The sequence below is a fragment of the Amblyomma americanum genome, chromosome 1, assembly GCF_052857255.1.
Source record: "Amblyomma americanum isolate KBUSLIRL-KWMA chromosome 1, ASM5285725v1, whole genome shotgun sequence".
NCBI lineage: Eukaryota > Metazoa > Arthropoda > Arachnida > Ixodida > Ixodidae > Amblyomma > Amblyomma americanum.
Window position 1 is genome coordinate 69,038,905 of NC_135497.1, and position 17,422 is coordinate 69,056,326.

General features: G+C 47.5%; 1 protein-coding gene across 1 annotated transcript in view; it reads right to left on the reverse strand.

Moving 5' to 3' along the window:
- htt (huntingtin) overlaps positions 1-15,302 on the reverse strand; it is a gene marked incomplete at its 5' end in the record, with an annotated part of 120,590 nt that extends 105,288 nt beyond the window's left edge. Inside the window, 8 exon segments of the mRNA XM_077645809.1 lie at positions 3,885-4,033; positions 11,515-11,641; positions 11,644-11,656; positions 12,150-12,281; positions 14,236-14,365; positions 14,733-14,908; positions 14,910-14,930; positions 15,117-15,302. Coding sequence (XP_077501935.1) covers positions 3,885-4,033; positions 11,515-11,641; positions 11,644-11,656; positions 12,150-12,281; positions 14,236-14,365; positions 14,733-14,908; positions 14,910-14,930; positions 15,117-15,302 — 934 coding nt within the window.
- Positions 15,303-17,422: the final 2,120 nt, after the last annotated feature.

Here is a 17,422-nt window from a genome sequence, read left to right on the forward strand (position 1 = left end):
TGGCATCACCTTGAACTCAAACAGCCCATCCGGAGTGATGAATGCTGTCTTCTCGCGATCTCTTTCGTCGACCTCAATTTGCCAGTAGCCGCTCTTGAGGTCCATCGATGAGAAATATTTGGCGTTGCAGAGGCGGTCCAGTGTGTCGTCGATGCGGGGGAGGGGGTAGACGTCCTTCTTTGTTATGTTGTTCAAGCGGCGGTAATCCACACAGAATCGAAGTGCGCCGTCTTTCTTTCTCACTAGAACAACCGGTGCCGCCCATGGGCTGTTTGAAGGCTGGATGATGTCGTCGCGAAGCATTTCTTCGACTTGGTCCCGGATGGCTTGTCGTTCTCGCGGTGACACACGGTAGGGGCTTTGACGGAGAGGTCGGACGTGTTGATCCGTTATAATGCGATGCTTGGCAATTGGCGTCTGTCGCACCTTCGGCGATGTCGAAAAACACTCACTGTAGCTTTGAAGCAGATTGCGGATCTGGTCTTGTCTGTTCCGGTGCAGGGCTGGGTTGATGTCGAAAGTGGGCGAGTTCTCTTGGTCAGGCGAAACTTCTGCAGAGGGGTCGGAGAGGGCGAAGGAGTCTCGTACGTCAGATATTTCGTCGAAGAAAGCAATCGTCGTTCCTCTGTTAATGTGCCGGTATTCTTCGCTGAAGTTAGTCAGCAGTACTTCGGTCTGGCCGTTGCGCAAATGTGCGATGCCTCTTGCGATGCTGATTCCTCGGTCTAGGAGCAACTGCATGTTGCCCTCGATGATGGCTTCAGCGTTAATGGCTTTCGTGGCGCCTACGGACAGGATAACGCTTGATCGGGGTGGGACGCTCACTTCTTCCTCCAGGACACTCAGGGCAACATTATTTTCCCGAGTTTTCATCGAAGCGATGGCTTCGTCCGTCGAAAGCGTGATCAGCTTGGATCGCAGATCGATGATCGCCTGATGCTCATTAAGGAAATCCATACCCAAGATCACTTCGCGGGAGCATTGCGGTAGCACAACAAAGGTCGCAGGATAGGTATGTCCTTTGACAGTCACTCGCGCTGTGCATCGTCCTGATGGCGTAATGAGGTGGACCCCTGCGGTGCGAATTTGTGGGCCGTCCCAAGCCGTTGTGATTTTTCTCAGCTGCGCAGCGAATGTTCAATTCATCACAGAGTAATCGGCTCCTGTGTCGACTAGAGCAGTAACTTTCCGGCTGTCGATAGTCACTTCTAAGTCAGAGGTCCTGGCTCTTGCATTGCACGTCGCTCTTGGCGTCGGGTCACGGCTTCGTAGCGTATGCGAGTCGCGGGTGGGGCGTCTGGTCGAAGCTCTTCTTGGTGGCGGCGTCGTTTTCAAGGCAGCCTGCGTCATGGTCGGGGTTCTCATTCTGTGCGGCGTCGGTGCAGCGAGTGCCGGTTCTTCGTGCGGCGTCGCGGGTGCAGCGTCTTCATGGGGCGTGGTCGGTGGAGCATCTTCGGCGTTTCGCTCTTGAGCAACCTCACCTCCAGAGGTTGCTGCCTTCAGTTTCCCCTACGGGGGCTGGGAGACCTTCCTCGTACCGCGGCTGCGTAGCTGCGGCATGGCGACGCAAAGCGCGAGGTTGATGGCAATGGTGAGCGCGAAAAGCGGTTCGGCGTGTACTCTTCTCGACGCAGGTACTCGTCGATTTCCTGCGGACGTTGCCCGAAGCGTGGTCGTGGGGCGTTAATGGCAAATCCTCGAAGACCGATACGTCGGTACGGGCAGTGACGAAGAATATGGCCAGCCTCACCGCAATGGAAGCACAACGGCCGGTTGTCGGAAGTCCTCCAGGCGTCGCATTTCCTGGGGCTTGAGCGTCGGTCATAGGCTGGGCAGGCGGGGGCGGGGAGGCGGAGTTGTGGAACAAGTGGCTCATCTCGGGGAGGACGTGGGGGTTGTTGGGGCTGGGCAGTCCTTACTGCAGCGGCGTAGGTCATGGCTGGGGTTCTGTGGCCGTCGGGGTGCCAAGTGCCTGTTGCACTTCTTCCCGTACCACGTCCATCAGAGTCGCTGCTTGTGGCTCTGGGGAGGATGGCAGTAATCGGCGTAGCTCCTCTCGGACGATTTCGCGGATGACTTCCCGCAAGCTGGCGCTGGTGGTGGCCGGCGTGTCCGAATGGATTGCACAGGCAGAGGAAGGACGATTGTACTGCCGAGCTCGGACGTCGAGGGTCTTCTCAATCGTGCAGGCTTCTTGCATGAATTCCTAGACTGTTTTTGGCGGCTGGCGGACGAGGCTTGCAAAGAGTTGTTCTTTTACGCCGCGCATTAAAAACTGAACTTTCTTTTCCTCGGTCATCCCAGGGTCGGCGTGGCGAAATAGGCGCTTCATCTCCTCAACGTAACCGCGGACGGGCTCATTCGGAAGCTGGATCCTGGACTCGAGGAGTCGTTCGACACTGGTGAATACCTTCAATAGTTCTCTCTTGAATAGCTCCCATGTCGTAAGGGACGACTCGTAGTTTTCGTACCACGTGCGTGCAGAGCCATCCAATGAGAAGAACACGTGTCCAATTTTTGCCGCATCATCCCACTTGTTGAATGACGCCACGCGCTCAAATTGATCCAACCATTCTTCAGGGTCTTCGCCTAGGGATCCATTGAAAGTTGGCGGCACCCGCGGCTGCTGCAGTATGATCGGTGTCAACATCTTCGGCGAGGTTGCGGTGCTCGTAGCCGCGTCTTTTCGCTGTCTTGTGCGGTCCGGCAGTTTCCCGAACTCAGGCTCCTCTCCCTGGAGATGTTGGCTGGCTCGCTGAGCTGCTGGCTTGTACTCGGGTGCGAAGCGCTCAGGGCTGGCTTCACGATTTGAAGGGGGCGTCCGGAACATGGAAGGCTACCCCGCACCTCCACCAGATGTCACGTAGTGGTGACGGCAGTCGAAGCAGCGATGAAGACGGACGAAAGAGTCTTCTAAAAGAACTGTTTATTGGGCTGACTTGCACCCAAAATGGACTGAATCACTCGGCGGCGGCGAAGCGACAAGCGTGCTCGGCGGTCGTCGAACAGAATGCCGGCCGCTGTCGGCCGTGCTCAATTTAAAGCTGATAGCGAACTTTTGAGATAAAGAGCGCAAAGTTACTAGAACATTCCGGAACAACGTAGAATCAGCTCTGCCTGGCTGCGATCGATCGAGATAAATCTAGTCGCGTCTTGCGTAGCAAACAAAGCGATAAAGTGATGTGGCGGCAGATTTGAAAAACGAACACACTGCAAATATTCGCGGCAATATGATTTCCCGGAAAATAAGTTTTTTACGCAATTTTTTAAAACCGTATCGAGGTTTTACTGCATTTATCGTTCATTTTTATTTGCTACTGACACTATCAAGCCAAAGAAATTCACAAACAAGAAAAGAGAGAAAGAGACGAAAAACGGAAGACGATTAAGATAGTCGGTAATGCGAAAATTGGGCGCAGCTCTTCTCGTGACACCTGCCAGGGGTGGCAGGTGGCGTCTTACGCTGCTACCCACCCTCCGGGATCTTCCCGTGGCAGCCACCTTCCGGTTGTCGATTTCTCCACACTCACCGTGGCAAGTTGCCTTTCGCTCTGCTATCACCTGTCACACCTGTCACCTGGGTGTAGGCCACCTGTCAGGTGGTGTGTTACGCCGACTATGCTGATAACGGTGACTACGCGAAATGCAGAACGGGCACCTAAGAGCTGCATGCTAAAATACAGTTGTGATGCAAGTATAAAAAGTGCATGTGCTCGCAATAAAGCAAACAGCAGAACAGAAAAAAATTTTAACACACACGTTACACGACATATTATTCTGATCATAATGTGGTTTGTCAGTTCAAAGTCAACCAGAACGAACGCCACCAGCGGTCGCCTCATTTATACATGGCAGTGGGTCTTGAACAGGCTGCAAGCACTCACCTGCCAGCAGGTGACCAGCTGTGGTGAGCACATGTTGGTGCACATGAATGTCCAGCGTCAATGGCGAGGCCACCAACAGAGCCACCAGGTGCACAAGGAGGCCACCGCTCTCTGAAGTTCCCTCTTGGGGGCTCTCTGGTGTCACACTACTACACAGGGAAAAGCACACAAGATTGTGTGAGAGAAGAAGGAGACTTCATTAGTGCGCCAGGTCTCATGATGCGATGAGCTACCCTTGCCACAAGCACGCAGGCTGCCTACACAAGCGACAGGGCAGCAGTCCGTGGTAGTGCGCGGAGAAGCCCAAGCACCTCCAACAAAGACCACATTTACTACATTCTTCCCTCACCACAATGCAGATGTGCTGGGCAAAGAGTAGGCAAAAGATTTCTGCAATGGCATTAGGTCGAATGAGCTTGCTCTCCCACAACTAAGGACAGAGTTAGGATGAAATTTTGGCGAGCGTGAATGTGATACGGGGTTGCTTCTACAGGCAGCATAGAGTGTTTTGGTTGGAGAGGTATCCCTCTACAGTAAGGAAATGGTAGTTGTGAGCTTGGCATACCCATTCACCTAACTACAGTGGTGAGCAGCCTTGTCTAGAGTGTGCCGACGGTGCTCTGCGGAGCAAGTCAGCGCCATCAAACGTTAGGCTCTGGGTTTGAGTTATGTGCCCCGTGCGCATGCGCGGCCAAAATAAAGCAATGCCTGCTTGTGGGTTCCTGGCCTCAATTCCTCTCATTGTTTGCGCTTCATGCCGCCAGGGGCGCGCTGAATGTTATGTAATAACGGCCGGAAAACCAACGCGTTTCGCAAGGCGCCTAGCCAAGCAAGTGCAAGTGATATTGGGTGATCGCGCGTTTAAAAAGCAAGTGAGAGCGGATGATAGCGCGTTTCAAACACGCATCAGGCTAAGAGAGCAAGAATGGGGCTTAGTTGGTTGTTTGTTGTCCGTTTTCATTTTGTCCGTATAAGGTTAGCGCGTTACCACCACGCACCATGCGTTGCAGGCGTATTGTTTGATGGCATGTCTTTGCGCTGCGTTATCAGCTACAAGAGACACTGCATTTGGCATCCGTACAGATCGAGGAACTTGGATGCAGAAACGCCTGATCATCCGCTATCACTCACGCTTGCTTTCGTGGCCGTCTCATTACACTCGTGGAACACGGCGGCATGGTGACACCCTGGCCACTGTCACAGCGTCACAAATGCAGGCAGCGCGTCCCTGGCTGCACAAAACGAACTTGCAAGGTGGAGGCTGGACAAGGAAACGATGAGCAGGCATCCCTCTGTTTTTGCCGCGCATGCGCACGGGATGCGCAACTCAAACCCAGAGCCTAACGTTAGATGGCGTTGACTTGCTCCGCAGAGCACCGTCAGCGCGCTCTAGACAGGGCTGCTCACCACTGTACATTGGTGCATGACAATGAAGCAAATTTATCACAAGACATTTAGGTTATGTGGTGAAGTTTATAACGCAGGCATGCCACTATCCTAAGGACATTGATTGCTCTCTTGACAACTTGGCAGTGGCTGACGCTCTGCTCGCCAACTCCTGACCAATGTCCTAGCTGCATTCTTACAGCTACAAATGCCTGACTCACAACTGCCAGGAAAATTTCAATTTCAGTCTTCTGAGATGACCCTCGTAAACGTGTGGGGTTTCATGCCCCAAAGGTGCATACACCAGTTATGAGATATGCTGTAGTGGAGGGCTTCAGATTAACTTCGATAATCTGTGGATCTCTAACCTGCACCAAATAAACATAGTACACCAGTGTTTTTGCATTTCACCTCCATTAAAGGGACTATGCAATGAATAAAAAGTGGCTTGTAAATGTTTTCAATGCTTAGAAATGATGCTACGAAGCATTCACGCTAAGTATGAGTCTTCGGAACTGAGCCGACAATTTATCATGAATTTTTAAAAACCGTGTTTTTTAAATTTCGCGGGCCGATTGGTGTGCTCGTAGTGACCGATTTTGGAACTAAAATCGTGAAACAAAGACGTCACACTACCCATGACGTCGCCAGGCCACCACACGCTGTCATTCGCTGGAGCCACAGCAGCCGCGACGTCACGGGCACACTTCCGGTAGCCTTGAAAATCGTCTACTCGTGCCGCCACGCGACCCTCTCGGGCAAGCGCGAGCCAGGGCATTGCCTTCGCGCATATGGTTTCAATTTTCCTCTGCCGCCTCCTTCGGTCGGGAGTTCCGGAGCCACTCGCAGTGGCTCGCCGAGTCGCTGCTGCTGTTGCTGGCGTTCAGCCGGTAAGGCGTGAACGCGTAGGGCTCGATGCCCATCGCGGCCGTAAGAGCGAGCAGCCGCGCCTCGAGGTCCAGGTTCATTACTGCTAATTACAACAGACGACAAGCAAGGAAACCCGACGCATGCCGCAATCATGCCACCGACGCTGCTGCTGGGTGCTAGGAGCAACAACCGGAAGTTGCAAAAGGAACGTCAGCGGATGACGTATTCATGGGCGGGCCCAGTCCCAGCGCTGTTTTCTTTATTTTTGCCTGGTGCCCCGCATGGACGAGTTGACGGGGAGAGGAGGAGCGTAATATTTAATCGTCTATATCTTCGTTGTTATTGATGCTAGCTTAAAAATTCTTGCGTTGCGGTGACGAGCGATGAAATGCCTATCTCTCATCTGCTTTATGTATTCTCAATTAATTTATTGCATAGTCCCTTTAAAACAAAACCATCAAGGCTGAAATTTCGTCCCATGACCTACTGCTCCGCAGCCATATGCCACTGCCACTGAGTCATGGCAGTGGATACCAAGAAGGCCCCAAAGATAGAGTGGGCAGCGGGAGTAACAGCAGTGGATGCTTGCATGCATACAATTGCACACATTCACACATCCACCATGAAGAAATTCAGAGGAAGCAGTCAGAAACAGCACTACCTCCAACAATCAGCTCTAAATTTGGCTATCAGGTATGATATATGAATCATGTAGGGCAGGTATGTTTTGCTGTTTCTGCCTCATAATTCAAAAGACAGTACACATGAATCGCAACGAGGAATTCCACTTGTGCCTGGGAAACATACTATAATTCAATTTCTCCTCTCGTGCTGCTATGACGGTGGCTACGACTTTGAAGCTGACTACAGGTCATGATAGGCATAAAAGAAACTGCAATGTAACTATACTGCTTCCGCCATTTTAATTCGCTCCCACTCTTAAACCAGCATGCTCCAAGAGCTAGGTCAGCAATGAATGAACGCAACTATGGTACTGAACTCTTTTGATGCCTCATATGACCTGAAGACAACTTTGACCTCGCAGCCACCGTCCGGCTGTCAAAACCAAAACAACATTAGAGAAGAAATTCAATTATATATTTAGTGGGCATTAGCTAAATTTTATGAGGCAATTTATGCTTACCAATGTCTTGTGCATCATTACAAAGGACGCACAACCAAAATTCGGCGTATGTTCCCCTTTAATATTCTTCTCTTTTGCCCTTTTGAACTTTGCGAGTATGTCGGGCAACTACATCGTAACGGGCGTTTAGTAACTGTAACATGCAGTCAAATCATTAAAACCAATAATGAGGCCATGACCAAGGCAATAAGTAACTAATAAGCCTGTAGTCGCAACATTTTTCAATTATGCACGCTGCATTTAATGCCAGTGTCAGCTAAAATGACAGTCTGCTAAGATATTTTGACTCACAGAACAGATGAAAGTCACTCATTCTAAATGTTTCTAATTAGTACTCGACCTATGATTTCATCACAAACACATTTTTGGAGCAACTCACTGTGTAATAAAGATTTTGTATCATGTGAGGTGGTTAATTCAGGATGCATAGTGGTCAGGAATACAACAATATTAGAGAGAAACAACAAGATGGTCAATTAAACTTGAGCCCTTAAGCAGTACAACTGTAACCAACAGTGCACATTCAATGCTGTCACGATGCATCTTTCTATGCAGAACATCAGTGCCCCATTACAAAGGAGTGTGCTATATATTTCAATTACAATTTATTTAAGCACACCTTAAACTGTCCTGCAACTCAAACTATGGAAGTTGTACAGCAGCAGGTGGTTAATTCAGGATGCATAGTGGTCAGGAATACAACAATATTAGAGAGAAACAACAAGATGGTCAATTAAACTTGAGCCCTTAAGCAGTACAACTGTAACCAACAGTGCACATTCAATGCTGTCACGATGCATCTTTCTATGCAGAACATCAGTGCCCCATTACAAAGGAGTGTGCTATATATTTCAATTACAATTTATTTAAGCACACCTTAAACTGTCCTGCAACTCAAACTATGGAAGTTGTACAGCACTACAATATAAAACACCAAATGGAAGCTGCATGACACCTACAAACACCTTTTCATCATCTGTCCCTAGCATTCTCTTTTGAAGTTCAGAACTGTCTGGAGCATGATGAGGCTTTGACTACTTTAATGGAATAAAAAAAAATTGACAGGTGATCACACAATCTAATGCACATTTCTGCATTAGCAGTACGATTCTAGTTTTTGTCTTTTCAAACTTGCTTTTAATGTTCACCTTTTAATTGTGTCTTTCCGAACTCGCATACTGCTAGGACTGCACACGCTTCCCCTTCCTTTTCCTCTGGCACTCCTCTGTTCTCTCCTGGAAGCCACAGCTCCGACGCTAGCGCTAGCTCCCCTCCCTCCCAATAGGGGAACTACTGCAATGCACTTCCTCCTCTCCCTTTCCCTCTTGCACACTTCACTCATTCCGATGCCAGTTCCTTACAACGTGCCCCTCGACCTTTCTCCTCTCTCTCAACACTCCTTCACTCTGTCCCCACAACCCTTTGGCCACAACGACCACAACAGCTAAAACATGGGCTATACTTAGGTGTTGGACTTTACAGTTCTCATTTTTTGAGAATTAGGCAGACTTTTTTTGGCGTTTGTCTCGGAACAACATTTTCGGTTTTTTTTTTGCGAATTTAATTCTCGACAGATGAATTACCATTTTTTTTTTCTTCCGTGATATAATGTGTGATTCCTGTGCAGTCAAAAGTCGCCTTTAGCTTACATTGCCCTTTTATTCAGCCCAAGCATTCGATTTACAAGTCACTAAAGAACAATTGTGGTATTTAGAGCTGTGCTTACAAAAGGAATTGCCATCGCCATTTACAAAATCAAAGGAAGTTCAGAATGGAACTGTCAGACAAAAAAGTTGGCAGAGACACTTAAGACTGCTTACGTGTGAGAAGGCGTAAGCCCGCCCACTCACTTCGTGAACGCAGCCGCCCCGCGGCGTGATGTAACCTGGCAATTCTACCTCTGCATGGCTCTACGTAGCCGCTGCCATGACGACACCCGCACCCCCTTCTGATATGCACGCTAACTTCGTGGAGGCAGTCGCTGCCCTACCACTGCCCGCGCTCCTCTCCCTCACCAGCTACCCCATCAGGTTGCAACGGATGCGCCAACCGTCTACATGAGGTGAATCTCAATTTTACATTCATAGATCCCTGGGGGTCCTATAGCACTTCTGGTGGAGTGGTGCAGCAGTTAAGCGGTGTGCCACTGTCCTGCCCTATAACAGCAGTTGCTGCCACTGGTGGGGTTTGTGCGATCCAGTTTGCTCCTCCTGAGCAACCTCCCGCGAGCAATCATTAACTTAACCACCATCTGCCAGGTTGCATGAGGGTGCCACCTTTTATGGGTACTATCAAGAGATATCGCAAGCGTGCACACACACATGCATGCACGGACAGACGGACACACGCATGCCCGCACGGACAAAGGTGATGAGAGTGAACAGTGCTTAACTAGTAGACGACGCTTGGTGAGGAGGTTGAGCCTACCGGTTTGCAGAGGCATGTAATGCAATGGAGCAATGCTTCACAATGCACGACCGTGCTACTTAGTTCAATGCTGTTCCACCGCGGCCCTGTTTTGCGTACAGTAAAATCTCGTCAATTCGGACTTAAGGGGTGAAAAAAAACGTCCAAATTATCCGAATGTCGACTTCCAAATTATCCGAATGGCCCCCCCAAAACTGCCAAAACCGTTCGCATGAAAATGAAATTTATTTTGTGGAACCTGCGCAATTGTTGCCTCCTTTTAAGATGAAAACTGCGCAACAATGGCGAATTCTTGCAGTTCCACCAAATGTTTTAATTCGTGCATGCTATCGAGAGTGGTGCAAGCAGAACTGGTCCACAATGGTTCTCCACAGCTGCTTTCAGTGTCCAAAACAGTAGCGCTAGAGCCTCTTCGTGTGTGGTGTCGCATATGAGTAGGCTTCAACTCTCATACGGCGAACAGTATGTGACGGGTGAGGAGTTTCGGTGCGCTGGAAATGCCACACGGATGGAAGCTTGCTGATATGCACAGCAGATAGCTGCCATTGCACTGGCTGGCGCCGAAGCTCCGAAAACGAAACTATGCAGCCGGATTCTTGGCCTATCAACAAGAATCTGCCGACAAGAACCTGCCGAAAGCCTGTCAACATGCCTGCCTCTGCGTGCAGATCAGAGCAGCGCGGGAGACAATGTAATATGCAATTCAGGCCGGTGGACAAATATCTTTCGAGCACGCCATATCTCGACACAGCGCCCCTTCCAGGGGACTGTCCGAATTGACCGATGTGAGCCCCACGGTATCCAAATAAACGAGCTTCCGATACCATACATACTGCATGAGTGTTTGGCGGGACCCCAGCAGAGTCCGAATTTCTGAATTAACGGGGGCCAAATGAATGGGGTTTTACGTTTTACGGCAGCAGCGCTGCTCCTCGTACGTTTTCGGTTTTGGGATGGAGGGTGGTTACCGGCGCGGCACTGGTTTCTGGATGATGGCAGTAGCAATGTGTGTCTAGAAAATTGACTTAAGTGCCACTCCTGGAATGTCTTCAGCCCGAATTAACCGGTTCGTGCACGATTTCATTCCGAATTAACGTGTGTGTGGTGCCATTGACTTATGTGCATTTTTGATGGAAGGGAGCAGGGAGGCCAAATTATCTTAATTTCCCAATTAATGGGGGCCAAATTAATGAAGTTTGACTATACTTTCTTAATTTTCTCCTACTTAACATCCAGCTAACTATGGCTAACATGTCATGGATACTGACCTTTTTCGATTAAAACCAAATTTTTAAAATTGAATTCAGCACATTTATATTGTTTTTTGTTTGGCTGCTTTTTTTTTTCCAGTTTACTGAAAAGTCCAACCCCCAGCTACACTGGTAACACAGTTAACAGCAAACAAATAATTATAATTGAAACTGCAACCATATGCCAGGGATCTGAAACACGCAGCACACAGAACGCATGTAGCCCCCAAAGCTGTTGCATCCATACCCCCCCCCCCCCCCATCCCCCCCCCATCCCCCCCCCCATCCCCCCCCCCATCCCCCCCCCCCCCCCCCCCCCCCCCACTCAAAAGTCCACATGGGGATTCTCGATAGTCAGCCTGCACCTGAACACTGGATAGCATTCTTGTTGTTCCACAGGCAAGCACTGGACACGCAATGGTAATGTCATTTAAACTGCGAAAAGGCCTCTACATGGCTACTGCTATATATAAAAAAAAAAATGCTGGGGGCTGGGGGGGGGGGGGGGGGGGGACAGCAGGGGACATATTGTGATCTGAAGAAGGCTCCTGACCTGGAACTGACACTAGCTTGTGACCGAAGAGTCAGAGGTGAGGAGACAGAACTGGAAGAACCAAGAACACTGCTCCAGGCAAAGGTGTACACTGTGACAGGATACTCTAGTACCAAGTTGGCCAGGGCTGGCAGCAGCCGTGCTGCAAAAATGTTACGAAGGTAGAGACAACAACATCAGCACGTCACACCTTGGGACGAAACTTACAGATCTCAATCTAAGCATGATACCCCACAATCATGCAAAGATTTCGTCATGTTTAATCCCTTTCATAAGGCTTAAGCATGAAAAAGCATTACACCACAATAAAAAAGTGAAAACGATTACAAGGTTTTCAGAAATAATGAGCCTAAATTCATGGAACCACAACAAATTTCAGAATCTGAAATGGTAAATTTCACAAGTCACAATTTTTGTGGGCTACCTGTACATATCAATAACAACAGGACGTTCAACCAATAAAAATTTAAAAATTGAGCTTTGTGTTCAACTTTCAGGAGGCTTCCCACATGGGTTTATGGGGTTGCAGGTAATCTCATAAGCAACACAGCCAGCATGCTCACACGTGCCACTAACTAATGTATTAAAAACATTACTTTATGGACACTCACTCAGTGTATGCTGGCACTACTTACCAGCAGGTATTTGTTGGATGATGTAACAATTTTTTTCCACAGAAGGCTGATAATACGTGACAGAGCAGCTTCCGTGTAGACGGACAAACCTCGGGGTGCCTTGCATGAGAATGGAGGTACAAGGCCATGCACCTGAAATGTTTAGGATAAAGCTTTGGCAAAGTACCAAAAGAAGTGCCTTACAAACATTGCAACCTTTGAGGATGACAAAAGCAAGTTTCACTGCTACCATAGGTTATAGAGAGGAAGGCAGAAAAAAATAACTGACCCGAACGAGGAACTGGCATACTGAATGAAAAATTATGATGATAAAAAGCACGTGCAGTAGAATCTCTACGACACAAATCTTTCAAGAAGGCAAAAAATATTCCTACATCAGAAGTTCATATCATCCAAACAAGTACAGTCCATATGCAGAATCATTGGCAGATCTGTTTGCGGCTGAAGTGATTTATTTACAGCAGCACACCACCACTCCCTGCTCATGCTCTGTGCGACTGGTGGCAGCGACATTGGCGATGTGCAAGCCACATGCTAATGCTCACTGCTTGCAGTGCGTACCACACGACTGGAAATCGTGCTTTGCCAATGTGTGGGCTGCACTTAGTGCTCGAGGGTGCAGTCACAGCACGTGCATTCGCATCATCCACAGTGGCGCGCGAGTGCGTTCAGAGCACCTAAAGTTCTGCCTATTGTGCACAATGAACTCCGACCAGGAAATTTTATGAATTCATATGATACCAAAATTTGCATCAACCATGATGGTATCATTGAGAGTCTACTGTATATTAATAAAAAAAGGGCTCACTGCTCGAAAAGGCATTTTAAATGCATAGATTCCATGCCAACCTTAACTTTTCAATGCTGGAATCCGTGGATGACAAAGCTGGCTGTAACAAGGTTGCATGGAAGGAAGGATGCAAATGGCTGGTCCCACGAATATATCATACAATTAAAGCTCCTGAGATACAAGGGTACATTTATGGCCACATATAAAGAGAGGCGAGGGTCCTATTTGCACAATGTAAGTTTCGAACTGTCTTTATATAAAAAAAGGAAAAAAAAACAAAGGGGGGGGGAGTGGGTGCCATTGTGGCTTTCCAGTAAAAAATCTCGCTTCATGGGTGCAGTCACCCCTGCACCCCTCCTGTCTCAAATATGCTGCCGCTTAGTAATCCCCCAAAGGTGCTTTACATGCATAGTGGGCAGTCCTATTTGAATGAACTGGTTTTCATCATCTTGAAGAGTAGGAATTACCAGAGTTTTCTACCCAGTTCAAATACACAAAATTCTGACTAGATTTAAGCACCAGCTTGAACTACTAGCCAATTTGAATTATGGAAGTTCATATCATAGAGATTTTAGTTACAAGCTGTCTAAACTTCACTTTAGCAACAGTAGTGTGCATCGACTTAAAGACACTACTTTGTATCACTTTGAAAGTGCTCATAGTTCGAGAAGATTAGCTTGAAGAAGACAGCTCCAAACTGCCTGAAATATCCTGAGACACTGAAGAATGGACACCATGTAGCCAGCACCTAATCCTGCTCACTGCTGGAGGGGGTGCAAAAAGAAAAAAAAAACTGAATGGCGCATGTGTGAGCGGTCGTCGTTACGTACTATGCTCATTGACCATACACTGCCTTCTTTTTTAATTTCTTTTATGTTTCGTTCTTGGCATCTTCATTCTTGTCAATTTGTTTTAACACCAGGACATTGGTCATCCTCTATTTTACATTTATAGATCCCTGGGAAACCTCATACCACTCCTGTCGCAGCTGTGCAGAATGGTTAAGCAATTTGCCTCTGCCCTGCGATGGCAGGTGCTGCCATTGGTGGGGCTTGTGTGACCCAGGGTTGTTCTTCCCAAGCAACTGATCATTAATTTAACTGCCATCTGCCACGGTGGGCGGTTTGCCCACAGTCTGGTAGATGAAGCTTGACTCTCTCTGCAACATGTCCTCTCTAATGCTCCCGCATTAAGAAAGCTCTTATGATCCATTCTCCAGGACTTCACATGTATACAACAAACTATACTTTACACACTTTACATTAAAATTATGCACAATAACATATTGAAAAGTACCTGAGGTGGCCCAGGGGTCCATGCATCATGCAGCAGCCAGCCCAGTAATAGGCTACTTTCAACCTCGGCTTCCGCTGACACGGCACTTTCTCCGGGGTGGTCTTCGGGGTAGTACAGCTGTGGAACGCACCTGCCCGAATAAACAACAGCTAAGATTAGATCATTTTTATTCACCACAATGTGCACCCCGAAGCACTACCAAGAAATAAGAAATGAAACTAATTCTATCAATGATACAAGAGCCACCAGTGCCAAGAACAGAAAAATCGAAACCAAGACAGCAAGCTAAAATTTCTGACAGGGCTGACACCGCAAAATCTGCTTCTGCATCGCTGTGAAAAATAGCCCAGTATGCACAAACCTTTAACAGGAGGCTACAACATGTTACTGAGCTTGTTAGAGTAACACAACATTAACACTTGCAACATGTCAGATAAAAAAACGTTCTGCCGGCAGAATGCAACCGTGTACGCAGCATGTACAATCTGTAGACTTACTTTGCCAAAGCAGCAGTGACAGCAGTGCGAACCCTGACGTCTTCATCACCAAGCAACTCAAAAAGTACCTCGTGCACGAGAATCTCCTGGTATGTGGGCATCCAGGGACAAACACTCTTGGTAATACTGGTGGACACACTACTGATGTGCTGCAGTGCACGATATGGCAGCTCCCCCAATCATCTCCACCAGTTCCACCTTGAGAGAAGGCAGAATGCACAAACATGTAATGTTTGGAGGGGAATTGCGGAGAATGGTGATAAAGTCTGACATGATCAACAACCGAGCATTCCACCGGACTTTTGCAAAGGGAAGGAAGGTGCAAAGGTCAGAAAACACCAGCAGCGAGACTGCTGCCCCAATGTAGTCAGTGCAGGCACCCACCTTGACTAGCCAGTAGGCATTGTCCTTGAGCTTCATGCAAGCTTCAAGCAATGATGGCACCAAATTGGCATGGCAGGAGTGCAGTAGGCCAGCAATGCACAGTCGGGTGGCCTGCACCCCTGTACGGCTGGACACTGAAGACGAGCTGCCTGCCACTCGAGTGATTTTGCCCACCAGGTCGACAAGCTTAGGCAGGTCTGAAAAATCGATGGGAAAAACAAAAGGAACAGAACCTTTTGAAATCCAACAGATCACCACATAAAAAGTTCCTTTGCCCAACTCAGTGACCTCATATAATACTGCTAAAACAATACAGGGCTATATATTACACTACAGTGGTTTCGCTGTTTGGTAAATGGATGTATACATTTGATTAAAAATATTCTTTTGAAAATATGACAGGGTGTCTAGCAAGCTATTCTTTTCAAGTTCTCCAACTTTTCTGTTTTCCCTGACTATTTCAGTCCAAATTTCCTGACCAATGAAGAGGCTGAAATACAGAGTGACCATAATAATGTACAGTATACATGGTCCATTCATAGCAAAAATATAACTTATGGAATTGCTACTGCAGCAGTGAAAACAGATCTGCTCCTCCTGTTAAAGAGCAGATTTTTTCCTGAAGGTGGTACATGTTAAATCTGACTAAAGAAGCAACGGTTGCTTCGTCTTTTCCAACTCTTTAATAGGAGTACCTGCCCTCTCCTTTTTCTTTGCACCTGGTGTTTCCACTAAGTGTGTGCGAATACCAAATTTGTTCTTTTTTTTTAAACGGATGATGCTTTTGATGTGTCGGCTTAAAGTTGAGTTAACTTTTTTTTTTCTTGGCCAGCTAGGAGCACGAGTTCCGAGATCGACCTATATGCGGTAGTTTACCGTATACATTGAGCGTTATGACCTTTGTAGAGTTTATTTAGTATGTGCTCGCGAAATCTCAGTGCAATCTGCGCACCCTTAGTTTGAAGCCTTAATTTCAGGAAAAAAAAAAAGTGCAAATTACGCAAGTAAATATGGTATGTATTGGGAGAAGTGAAACTATCCAAGAGTTTTTAACTTCACCCCAAAAGAGTGACCACAAATTGAACTTAAAACAACCTGAAATAATACCTGAAGACAAATTTAAGAGGCCATGCTGTTTAGCGTTTAAGAGAGCAAAAATGCTGAACAAAATGAACAGCACTGCCTATTACTGCAGCTGAAGAGAGGTGCAACCAAACCTGCACCGGTTCTGGCCCTGTGCAGAACTTATCAGTGCTTGCAATGCAGCCTCCAATGACACAAGCTTTGATTATGAGTGCAAAAAGGTATTGAGAACTGATTTGCATCCATAAATCAAAACTAAATAAACCTAATAAAATTAAATAATAAATACAACAATGACAATAATGACAATGACGATAATAATAATAATACAATAACGGAATCATTTTTTTTACTCCAATAATTCGGACTAGCACGGTATTTCAAACTTCATTCAGGAACTGTCACGCACCTTATATGAATATGTACATATTCGCGACCGATATTCTGGACTCTGTCGAGTCCAAAAGTTCAATTTTTATATCTAAAACAGATGCCAGCAATACTGAAGAGATCGTTTTCTGACCGAAAAAAAAGATGCGAGCAGGCATCGCTGTCACAACCAACTGGCCCTTCGCCACTGTGAAATGTGCAATCTTGGTATAATATTGGATTTAAATGGAATCAGATGGACTAGTTGGGTAGGCTCAGCTATTTGTTCCTCATTGTTGCCACTTGAGTTAATGGCACACTCTTTGTTGCAATCAATGTCGCTTACGAATAAAAAAAAGTGCCTGAGCCAGTGCGTGCGACTGCACTGAAAATAGAACAGCAGCCATGTCCGCCATGGTGGCAGTGATTTAGATGCCGCCGCCTGTGTTGCAGGACAGATGGGGGGATGTGGGTGCTGTCGGAGATGCTCGCTTCTTCCTGCGAATTCCTGCTAGCAGCGTTCGCAACCGTCGTTACCCCATGAAACTGACCGTTCTCGCTTAGTGTGGCGGGCACAGAGCGGCACGGGACGTGCGTTGCGACGTGTTCGCAGCATGGCCTACGGCTGCGTAGCACAGTCTGGGGTTTTAGTGACACGACATGACGAAAGTGGACATGATGAAAGCATGACTCTGGCTCAAATACAACCTAATATTATCACTTGCAAACGGGTCGTAGGAAAAAGCAAAGTTCATAATTTTTGAAGCCGGTTTTTCCCAGAAAAGTGATTTTTTTGAAGTTCACTGATTTTTCAGGCTGTCTGATTATTCGGACCAATATTTCGGGTCCTGCCG